The sequence below is a fragment of the Rhinatrema bivittatum genome, chromosome 6 (genome assembly GCF_901001135.1).
Source record: "Rhinatrema bivittatum chromosome 6, aRhiBiv1.1, whole genome shotgun sequence".
Classification (NCBI taxonomy): domain Eukaryota; kingdom Metazoa; phylum Chordata; class Amphibia; order Gymnophiona; family Rhinatrematidae; genus Rhinatrema; species Rhinatrema bivittatum.
Genome location: NC_042620.1, coordinates 181,051,424 through 181,063,806, shown reverse-complemented (window position 1 = coordinate 181,063,806; position 12,383 = coordinate 181,051,424). Strand labels below are relative to the sequence as shown.

The window sequence follows — 12,383 nt, the reverse complement described above, 5'->3', positions numbered from 1 at the left end:
TATTTCCATCAAAAGAGCCACATGGGCCTAGTGTCCTAATATTATAACACACTGATACTGTCTCAGTATAACCATATATGTATATATAATATGCGCCCCATGCCATTGCCACAGATACACCCTACATCAAATGTTACTTACTATATATTATGATTACAAATGCTATTTGTTTACTACTCTTACTATCATATTGTTTACTATGATCACAAATGTTATTTAACTGTTGATTACAATTACCACCATCATTTAATTGTTACTGTTACTCCTCACTTTACTACCTCTAGTGTTCTCTGAACCAAACAAAAGGAAATGCTTGACTTCCTGCACTTTGTAAATTATACATAAACCAATGTGAAGTTATATGTAAACCAATTTGATATGCAAATCGAACACCAGTATATAAAAACAAATAAATAAAATAAAACCCTTTACGCTATATCTCCCCCACAACCCCACTACCTGATTGCCCTCCTACACTACAAGTCCGCAACCTTGGCATTATAATAGATGACCAATTTAACCTCAAAAAATTCATTTCAGCCACCATAAAAAGTGGATTCTTCAAACTCCACACCCTGAAGAGAATCAAACCTCTTCTTCATACCTCCGACTTCCGCACAGTTCTGCAAGCTATGATCCTGTCCAAACTTGATTATTGCAACGCTATCCTCCTTGGCTTACCAAAAAGTACCCTACAACCTCTACAGTTATTACAAAATGCTGCGGCACGCATCCTTACCAACACTCACCGTCATGACCACATTACACCAGTCCTTCAATCATTACATTGGCTCCCTGTAACCTCCAGGTTAATATATAACGTACTCACGCTAATACACAAAGCCATTCATAACCAGGACATGCAATGGTTCCCAGAACATCTCCTGCTTCACACTCCGACAAGACCCACAAGAACGCATCATCTAGCCAAACTCCAAATACCCTCTCCTAAGTGCATGAAGCATACCACCTTTAGAGAGCGATCTTTCATCATTTCAGGAACCTCCCACTGGAATAAAATGCCTTCCCAACTACGCCAGGAACCTTGCCACAAAAAATTCAAGCACAATCTTAAAACATGGCTGTTCAAACTAGCGTATCCTGACTAACGAACTGACTCCCCCCATAGATTCGACATGACCACCCATCTGACCACCAACCGACCGCCCACCTGACCCTCGCACCGTCTATTTTCTCTCCCTACCCCATCTGACCCTCGCCTATTCCTTACCCCCCACCCACTCTAGGTTTCCTCCCCTTCTTCCCCCTCCATCTATTACTTAACCCTGCTAATTATCCTTATTGCTTTATTTAACCTAATTGTTAAAATCAACTTGTACATTTGTATATATTTCTCGTATTATCATCTCCTGCCCTTGTTAACCCCTACCTGTTAATGTTATTATTGTAAAGCCTGTTGCTAAGTTATGTTACATTGTGAACCGAGGTGATGTTTTGCAAACGTGCCTCGGTATATAAGAAACCCCTAAATAAATAAATAAATAAATAAAATAAATAAATAAATAGTATGGTTCCTCCTTAGACAGGACTGAATTTCAGCAAGATCAGTCCTGGTCCTTCTTGGATACATAGCTGCTGCAGTGCATGTTGTTCCTCTGACTCATCTGTACCTGCAGGTCCTTCACTGGGGCTTCTGATGCCAATGGGATCAGCTCTAGCAGCCATTATTGCACCAAATGTCAGTGATCCCCAGGATGAAAGCATCCCTTCAGGGTGGATGAATCCAGAAGTTCTAAAGGTGGGTCTCTCACTGGCGTGTTCCACCTTATCAAGTGACTTTTCCTACAGATGCCTCCACCAAGTGATAGAGGGCACATACCGGAGTGGCATGGACCTAAGGGTTGTGGTCACCAGTGGAGTTATCTACAAATCAACTATCTGGAGTTGCAAGCCATCTACCATGCTCTAAGGGCTTTCTTTCACCTTCTTTTGGGAAAGAGAATCTTGATCCAGATGGATAACCAGATGGCCATGTTCTACATAAACAGACAAGGATGCATGAGTTCTTATGCCCTCTGCCAGGGGCACTCTGAATATGGTCATGGGCAGGACATCACATTACTCATTTCCAGACAACTTACTTTATGGGAATCCAGAATACACTGACGGACTGCCTCATCAAAGTGTTACAAAGATCACTCATGCGGTTGGGTCAAAGAATCATGGATTACTTGTTCAGTCACTGGGGAAGACCAGTGATTGACTTATTCACCTCAGAGGACAGCAGAAAGGTTGAGAAGTTATACTCTATGCATCCAAATAGCTACAGATCAATTCCTGACACTTTTGTGCTTGACTAGAGTATCTCTCGACTCTATGCATACTCACCAATTCGTCTTATTAGCAGGACTATCCAAAAGATCATTTGGGACAAGGCAAGGATAATCCTTGTAGCATCAGTTTAACCACAGCAAGAGTGCTATCCATATCTTATCTGTCTGTCAGTTCAGTCTCTGATTTCATTGGGAACGTCTCTGGCTCTCATCACACAAGAGGAAGGCATCCTCTGCTATCCAAACCTCCATTGCTTGCCCTCATGGCATGGATGTGGAATGTGCAGTAGTCTTCTCCTTACTCCTTCCCAAAGAGGTAGAGAATATACAGGTTTCCACTAGGAAACCGTCAGTCAGAAAATTCTGTGGTTTCAAATGGAAGAGGTGTAGGTCCAGCCAGCTAGATCCTTTCTCCTGTGGCCCAAGGGACATGTTTCAGTATCTATTCTGTCTCCTGTCCTCAGGCTTTAGCACCTCTTTTTAGTCAAAATTCATTTTGGTGCCTCTGCAGCATATCTGTATCAGGTAGAAGGGACTCCGTTCTCTCTACCCTTTGGTACAAAGTTTATGAAAAATCTGTGGCATTCCAAATCTTTGGTCAGTAAACCTCCAAAACCTTGGGACCTCCATATAGTCATAGTTCAACTCATAAAACCTCTTCAAACCTCTTGAACGGAGCTATAGGCTCTGATTTTATATTCACCATACCTTCATTTTTTTTTTCATACTAGAGTGGTTCTACAAACTCACCCCAAATTCCTAAAAGTGGTATATGCATTCCACATTAATCAAGCTATTGTGATGCCTATATTCTTTCCAAGAGCACATGTGCACAAAGGAGAATGGACTCTTCATACCTTGATCTGTAAGAGAGCCATGGTATATTACAACCTCACTGTGAAGCTTCTCAACTGTTTGTATCATTTGATCCCATTAGATCAGGAGATAAATTCCCAAACAAACTCTGTCCACTTGGGTAGCGGACTGTTATGCGCTGGCTGGCTTATAGATTAGACTATTAAGGCTCAAATGAGAGCTATTGTGACTTTTTGGTGACTCTTCTCAGGGCCACTTCTATTGAAAATATTTGCAAAGCTGCATATGGTTGTCTGTTCACACCTTCATGTCCCACTACTGTCTGTGCAGCATGTTTCAGAGACAGTAACTTTAGGCAAGCAGTTCTGTACAGCCTGTTCACCCAGTCCACTTTCCACTGATGGGGCAGATTGTCTTTAAGTATTTGCTCTGCAATACAACCCTCAGCTTGGTACTCCCCATGTGTAATAGCTAATCCATGCCTGCTTGTTTACAGATAAAATGTTTGCTTACCTGTAAACGGGATTCTCTGTAGACAGCAACATGAATTATTCTTACTTAATGCCTGTCCACCTATCTGCAGAGACAAGAACCTCACTAAAAGTTAAGCTGTGGAAAAGATTGAAGGGCTAGTGAGGTATTGTGCATGCTCACTAAAGTCTTTACTGAGTTCTGAGGGCTGAGTCTGTATCAGTGCCATCTGAAAACATTACCCACGTGTTATGGATAATTTATCCTGCTGTCTACGGTGCAATCTACACATGGTGGGCACAAAGTTGTCTTAATGGTTTTTTTTTTTCTGAATTCTTTCTATAGACATAAATTGATGGGGAAAAACCTCTAAACTAGATGGTAACAGGCAAACTTGCTGATATCATTGGCAGGTAAAATGTTTTGTATACGGGAGGAGCAGTTAATGTTTGATGTCCATGAAGCCACACAATGGTATAGGATAGGTTGAGAGTTAACAAAACAAAAATTGATAGGAAGTAAAATTTAAAGAGTAAAATGACCCTAAATTTGACACTAATGTAACATCCTTGTTGGCAGCTCTGTGTAGAGACCAAGAATAGAATCTTTATGCAAATTTCCTTTTTATCTCCAAGAGATGGCCCATCTAGGACAGAACTGAGAAAATGTACCTGCTTTTTATGCTATCAGTGTAGCTGCTTCAGTAACACTAAATTGACCAGAAAAGTACCGTATTTTCCGGCGTATAAGACGACTGGGCGTATAAGACGACCCCCCCCCCCCCCTTTTTTATACATATTTTTAAGAAAAAAAATAATTTTACACTCAAACAGGAGCAACCCTATCTATGAAAAGGCAACACTACAAATGCCGTATATCAGGCCCTAAAAACCAATATACCTCTTATTAGGAAAACAGAACTAGCAAGCAGCTATAGATCCCCACACATAAATAATTGTAAAACTATACTAATAAGCAGAATAAATGTTTCAAAACAGCTATGAACAGAATAACATCCAACAATTAAAAACTCATAAAAACTATTAAACATTCTCCAAACACCAATAAAATATTTCAAAAAAGCAGACACATCACATAATATTAAATAATTAAAATGGCAGTCAATCAAGAAAAATAAACTTAAAAAGCCACCTTTCCTTACCCCCTCCAGCAGCTCTCCTATTCCTCTTCCTGTTCCTTAGGGCCCATGTCTCTCACACACACACACCATACCAGTCATGCCCCCATGACCAGTTTCTGTCTCTCACACACCAATCATTTCCCAAACAGTCTTTGACACACACACCAGACACCTTCCTGAACAGTTTCTCTCATGCCATACACACACACAGGCTTCCCACTCCCGTGTTCTGCTTACCGTACATATACGGGCTTCTCACTCTCATAATCACTTTCTCTGTCTCACACACACACACCAGTCTCTCTCTCATTTCCATGCTCACTCTCCACGTGCACAGGCTTCTCATTCCCTGAATCACATTCTTTCTCTCACATTCACACACACCAGTCTCTTTCTCTCACACACACCGTCACCTTATCAACCAGTCTCTCTCTCATGCACGCGCACACACACACACACAGCCAGCCCTCCCGCTCCCATGCTCTCTCTCACATAATCAGGCTTCTTACTCCCATGCTTTCTCACATACCCAGATTTCTCACTTCCATGCTTTTTCTCTCTCTCACACTCACATACACATCAGTCATCTCTCTGAGCAGTCACTTTTATTGTCTCTCACACACGAGCTCGCTGACCAGTTTCTCTCAATCACACACATGCTCTCAATCAAATGCATTCTCTCACTTACACACAGGCTGGCTGCTTCTCTCTCTCTCTCTCACTTCCACTCTCCCCCCCCCCCCCCCCCCCCGAGCACAAATAGTAGCTGCAGCTTCCTCCTCCAGCCCCCGCAGGCCAAGAAAGAAAAAACCCATCGGCCGCGGGAGGCTCATGCTGCTGTCTCCTTTCCCGATTACCAGCTCCTTCAACTGCTCGGGGCCGTTCCTGCTGTCGCCGCTGCAATTTTTTCACGCGGCACGGCTCTTTCTTCCCGCGCATCACTTCCTGTTCCGGTTCAAAGGGGGGGGGGGGGGGCGGGAAGAAGAAAAGGGCAGCCGCGGATGCCACAGCTTTTTTTTTTTTTTTTTGCACCGCTGCCGTTCCCGCTGGGCTTGAACGTGCTGATAGCCCAGCGGCAACGGCAGTGCGGTGCGCGGGAAGGAGAAAGCCGTGCCGAATGAAAAAATTGCAGCGGCGATAGCAGGAACGGCCCCAAGCAGTCGAAGGAGCTGGTAATCGGGAAAGGAGACAGCAGCATGAGCCTCCCGCGGCCGATGGGTTTCTTCTTTCTTGGCCTGCGGGGGCTGGAGGAGGAAGCTGCAGCTACTATTTGTGCTCGGGGGGGGGGTGAAAGAGAGAGAGAGAGAGACAGCCAGCCTGTGTGTAAGTGAGAGAATGCATTTGATTGAGAGCATGTGTGTGTGATTGAGAGAAACTGGTAAGAGAGCAGGTGTGCCCTATAAGACGATACCCGGCGTATAAGACGACCCCCGACTTTTGAGAAGATTTTCTTGGGTTAAAAAGTCGTCTTATACGCCGGAAAATACGGTAAGTTTAAAGGAAAAAACTGAGTAGGCTGGACAATACTTTTCTCAGCAGTAATTTATTTATAGATAGCTGATATTTATTTATTTAAAAGTGTTTGTATACTACTTTACAATTGATAATCAAAATGGTTCACAATGTTAAAACATACATAATCTGTGTAAAATAATAAAAAGCATATAACATAGGGTAAAACAGAAATAACACAAAACACAAACTCTGTTACAAAATAAATAAAGAAAAGTGCCAAGAATGGCCTCAAGGTGGATTACAGCCAGTTTAAAAACAGAGAAATGCAACTGAGAATTTACAGTGGTCTTCAAATTTATAGTTGGAATAGCATTGGGAATCTAGGGTATATAACTTCAAATCCTTAATTGGAAGAGAGTTAGAACAAGGAGAATGGGGTCTCTGCAGGGAAGGCCTGGCTGAAAATTGATAGGATAGGATAGTTTGTTTTTTTCCTGAAAGGTAACAAGGCTTAAGTCGTAGGGGTACCTTGTTCCAAATTTTTGGTGCAAAACAGCTGTGTAGCATATTCAGGCCAGCAGCAGCCTCAGGAACAGTCAAGGAGCACCATAAGGTTTGACTAACTTAATGCTGGTGCAATTATTTATTTACAGTGTTTCACAGTTACATAAATCAAAATAATAGCTCACCTTGATTCAGGCACAAATATCACGTAGACATATTACTTACGGATGGTATTGCAAGGTCTTACCAGCTCCCCTAGGGCCTCCTCAAGCTCTCTAGGCCTGGGCTCTTATGGCAGGGTGAAAGGAACCTCCCTTCACCCAAAATCTATTGCGGCCTTCTGCTGTAAGGAGGCCTAGGTTAAAAGCCTGAACCAGGCTTCTTAACACAGAATAAGGGAGTTGTTGGTATACTCTGTCACAAGCTGAAAACACGAAGTCTAGTGCAAGACAATCTGGTAGCAGACAAAGGAAGAGAAGAAAGAAGAGCCATTTTGGAAGGCCCAAAGAACTTTTGTGGGTGTGCAGGAGGAGAGAAGTTGGGAGAAGTACTTGAGTGCTTGCTTATTCACAACTTGTAGATGAAGCAGAGAGTTTTGAATGTATCCTGCTTTAAACTGGGAGCCAGTGAAGTTGGTGGATTATAGGTTTCATGTAGTTGGTAACTCTGGTTCTTACCAAAATTCTAGTGGCATTACTCTGAAGGAACTAGATGCTTCATACTGTATTGTGTGAGGCCAGTAGTGAAAGAGGAGAAGCTATTATTGAACCAATGCCTTTTAAACTTTTATTGAACTGTATATGTATATATAATACACATGTAAATATGATTTTGTTCTTCTTTCCCTGTAGCTTTTGGAGCCTGTTTGTCATCAACTCTTTGAGCTTTATCGCAGCTCTGAGGTTCAACTGAAGAGGTTCACACTGCAGTTTTTACCGGAGCTGATCTGGGTTTATCTGCGACTTACTGCCAGCAAAGACAGACAGAATAATGGTTGCATTGAGGCACTGCTGCTGGGCATTTACAATCTGGTAATTTAAATCAATAGAAAATTACTGGGAAACCCTTTATATGGGTAAAAATAATTATCCTGTTTCAGTCATGTGTGGGTAAGTGGATTTTCAGCTACCTAAAACACTGCATGTAATTTCATAACACATGCAGACTTGGCCATAGTTATAATACAGGTCCTGGAAGTCCTCTTTTATCTATATAGATATTTATATCTTTATAGAGAGATACAGAGAGATAGATATATACCTTACATTTTTTTAAACTTTTTTTCTTTATTAAGCTTTTATAAATACAAAGCTCATAATCATGACCTTGTAGCACAATGTAAAATGGAAGATCAAATACAGAAAAAAGAAAACAATGGAAGAATTTACATATAGCAACACCATTTTGATACTATACCATTTAAACAAAGGGACCTAAGGGGGGAAGCAATGAAAACAAAAAAAAAAATATAAAATGGAAGGACCATAGCAGAGATCAATACTTCCTGTTAATAACAATTCAAGCCTGCGGTTGTACTTGGGGAGCTGGAGATGATGTTAAGTTCTTCCTAGCATCAATAAACGCTCTGAGCTGCTCAGAAAAGAAGCAGATATAATTATCAGAGAGATATGTAATATAACATTTACAAGGTTATCGTAGCATGAAGGAAGCCCCTAATGCTAGCACCTCCTGTCAAATCACAAGAAATCCTCTCCTCCACTCCTGGGTAATTCTAGATCAGGAAAATTACGGACATTCTGGACATGAAATTCAGAATTGAGGTTACGAAAGTAAAGAGACATGTTCTTACTTACATCACCATCTATAACAAAAGAGACAAGCAGAGTAGCATGCTCAATTATTTCATATCCAGATGTTGCAAGAAATTCAAAAAAAAATGGGTTAGAACGTAGAGAAACAGATAGAAAAACTTCCTTATTAATAGATGGAAAAGCATCAACAGGAAATTTCAAGTCGCCCAAAAAATCTCTTTAGTCATAATAGGAAATTCTCTCATAATTTTGGGAAAATTCAGGAAACATAAATTCAGATGCCTTGATGAATTTTCGAAGAATTCAACCCGTCTAGAAAGCAATCCATGTTCTTGAACCAGATTAGATTGAATTGCAACCATTTTATCCAGGCCCTTCTGAAAGGCAACAATTTGTGTCATGCTCATGTATTTTGAATTCATGAAAAGAGACCAGTGGGTCCAACTTAGAAGCAAAGGAGTCCAACTTTTGAGAAACTGTAGTTAAATCCTGACCATAACGAGAAATCAGCACCCATAATGAGTTCAGTTAACCTCTGCGGGTTTCACAGGGGGTTTCAGAGACTCACCCGATGCCAATGAATCAGGGACTGAAGAAAATCGTACCTGCTCTTAACTCCAGAGCAGGAACATCCAGGGAAGAAATGGCTGTCAGGAGAGACAAAATCGGTCCCTCCAATGGTGGTAAAACAGACACCAACAGCTTGACGACCCCCTCCCATGTGGCGAACAGGTCATCAGTTTGCGCCACTATGATCAACAAGGGAAAGTCTCATCTGAGTGCTGGCAGGAAGGCTTGAGTGAGTGGGCTGAGAGATACCTCCCCCTGGAGGGACTGGCACTCCTCTACCGGCGCTTTCAATGGGGACTGAGCCACCCGAATCAACAGGAGAAGGAGACGCGAAAGATGTAATTAGCTGCTGCCCTTCAAGGTATAGGGTTTCAGGGGGAGAAACCCTAACCTTTCCTTTGTGTTTTGGCGCCATACGATTAAGGAAACCGGTAGAAGAACAAGGAATGGGGAGCAGCTTTCAGCATCTCCAATCACAAAGCCATCTTGCTTTCCCCCCATACCTTAAAAAAATGTAAAGATACACAGATGGCATGCTGCTTAACAGGCTTAACTTTACATTCTTGTTTCATAATCCTAAATAAACGCACATACATTTAGCCATATAACCCGATTTTCAAATTTACTATATGTGAGTATCTTTGTTTGAAAGTTGCCTTGTGCAAGCTTTCAAAAATGCACGTACCTTTACTGTTAGGCACCATTGTGAAAATGTACCCTGTATAAACATATAGCTAATGGTTTTAATTTTATTCTGTAGGAAATTACAGACAAAGATGGAAACAACAAAGTTTTCTCTTTCACCATTCCTTCATTATCCAAACCTTCTATTTATCACGAGGTAAGTGAGAGAGTTCAGGGAGAAATACAGTTGAGTACAAGAAACGAAAACTAGAGCTCTTATCTGCTCCAGAGCTAAAGAGGCACCAATGTCTGAATTGAACTTTCAAACTAGAGTTGGTATAATTACAGTAGCAAGGCTAGTGGCAGGAACTGCATCTGTGCTACTGTGTACAGTGATAGCCTAACACTGGATATATATGAGTATGCTTAGCTTTTTCCCTTTTATGATGGTGGGGTGGGGTGGAAATGATCACCACCTGATGATCTGGAATTCTGGTATTTTTCTTTTTTTTTTTCAGTTTTAGGTAAAATTGATTGATTTCACACGTGCTTTTGTGGAATGTATTGATCATGTCTCTGCCCGATTCTAGAGGAATAGCCCATGCACCCAACATTTTTTAAAATATTGACTGCATTACTTGCTTAATTAGTGTATCTATGTACATAGATAATTTAGCTTAATTTAGTAAGTGTTGTGGCAGTGTATGCACGTGTAATATACACGTATATTTTTGTATATGTGTATTTTGTATATGGATAAACATACCAAAATGTACACATGCATATAGATTGCTAGGAAATGGGTTCAGATCATTTTTAATAATAATCTGCATTTTGTCTTTTAAATTGCTGTAGTAATGTGCATTGTTTCTGTTTAACTTTCATTATGTAGCCTTCTACTCTTGGATCCATGGCCCTGACTGAGGGAGCCTTGAGCCAACATGACCTCATTAGAGTAGTTTATAGTGAGCCTCATCCGCAGAGGGAAACATTCACTGCACAGAATAGGTGAGAGGACAAGCTGGGGCATTACTGTCTGCTGCTGTTAATGTTGACTGAAGTGTATATCCTAGGAAATGGTAGGGAGAAGGAAAGAAGACTTTTTTTTTTTTTTTTTTTAGAAATGTAGAAGACTATTTCAAAATAATTGGGATAAAGGAAATAAGTACATCCAGTTTAAATGGAGTTTGGAAAACCTTTTTATTTTGTTTATTTGTATTAATCCATTAGTGACATTGGTTGAGGAATGCACATTTGTTTTGTTCATTACTTTATGTGCATACATTTTTTTTATGTATGTAAAATAGATTTTTGTATGTGTACATGCGTACAAACACATTTTACATATGTAAGCAAAACAAAACTAAATTTAAAAACATAACAAAAGCCCAAGAAAAAACACACAATGTTTCCCCCTAACACACCCCTAGTGATAGACTCTTGCAGCTTAGAGTAGCTTGTTCCAGTTGGAGTACTTGGACTCTGTTGCTGCCTTTTTAAAATGTTGTCACCTCATGATAATTGCACAGCTGAACCTGCTGTGAACTACAACTTAGAACTTTTCTGTTTGAGTTTAATGGGAAATATAAAGAGAAGGAAAGGGATGAGAGACCTTCTTTTCAGTTATTTCGATTCATTGAGAGTAAAATAAAGGCTCTCTTTAAGAGGAGATTTTCTAAGCTACTTCAGTGCATGAAATGACTGAAAATTGCCTGCCTTCAGTGCAGCTAAAAGTAGGCCCGGCACACCATAATGCAGGAGCATTTAGTGAAGGTGTTCTGGGTGGATATCTAGGTCAGGGGAGGAAAATAATGTATAGAGGTTAAATTTTCAACTCTGCATATTTTCTATGAAAATGTATTTGCACAAAAAAACAGGTGTAAAATCTGGGGGTAAAAGTACCTATGAATTTTATCCCAGTATGGATAGTTGTTAAATGATACCTAAATTAGTATCATAATACACTTTTAGCTCAAGGTACTGTAGGCAGTTTAAACTTGTGGCAACACACGACACAACTTCTCATTTCCTACATGTACTACTGCAGTCTGCTATGTAAAAAAAATGTTTAAAATAGAGGAAACAGTGTGAAGATGGGGTGGGAACAGACTGGAAGTAAATTTCGCTTTCAAGGATAGCAGTGGAGCTAAGTCAACGAATGCTAAGTGCTTTGATACATTAAAAATAAATGAAATTTGTGGAGTCCAGGGTGATTTGAAACAGGAAGAGCGAGGCAAGCTATGGTATTTTGGATCAGCTGAAGAGATGTGGAGGTCAAGACATGAAATTATAATATGTAGCACTCTACCCCTTGAAATGGTTTCCGCCCTTTTTTCAAACTTTGAAAACTCCTAATCCTTTTTTCCAATCTTGATTTTCTGTAGGTTTGAAGTGCTGAGCTTTCTTTTACTATGCTACAATTCGGCCATTGTCTACATGCCTGCCTCTTCTTATCGGTCTCTCTGTAGGATGGGTTCCAGGTAAGGAAGTTGCAGCGAGCGACCCCTTTTTCCCCCCTCTTTGAGGCAGTTTTTCCATCTCTTTGTAACACAGTGCAATATGCATGGTTTTGCTCTGTAAACCGTACCTGAAGTATTTATTTATTTATTTAAAGGCTTTTATATACCGATGTTCATGTACTGGTACATATCACGTCGGTTTACATAGAACCAAAGTTGGAAATTACATCGAACAAGAGGTTACAAATAACAGGGCAGATAACAGGGCTAACTTGTA

The 12,383-nt window shown here is 40.6% G+C and overlaps 1 protein-coding gene across 6 annotated transcripts in view; it reads left to right on the top strand.

Moving 5' to 3' along the window:
• The window catches only part of FAM126B (family with sequence similarity 126 member B), a 221,862-nt gene that overhangs the window by 131,496 nt on the left and 77,983 nt on the right, over positions 1–12,383 (top strand). For all 6 annotated transcript variants that reach the window (XM_029606225.1, XM_029606224.1, XM_029606227.1 and 3 more), the window contains 4 exons: positions 7,533–7,712; positions 9,784–9,864; positions 10,540–10,655; positions 12,032–12,127. In XM_029606225.1, coding sequence (XP_029462085.1) covers positions 7,533–7,712; positions 9,784–9,864; positions 10,540–10,655; positions 12,032–12,127 — 473 coding nt within the window. The remainder of the gene's footprint in view (positions 1–7,532; positions 7,713–9,783; positions 9,865–10,539; positions 10,656–12,031; positions 12,128–12,383) is intronic.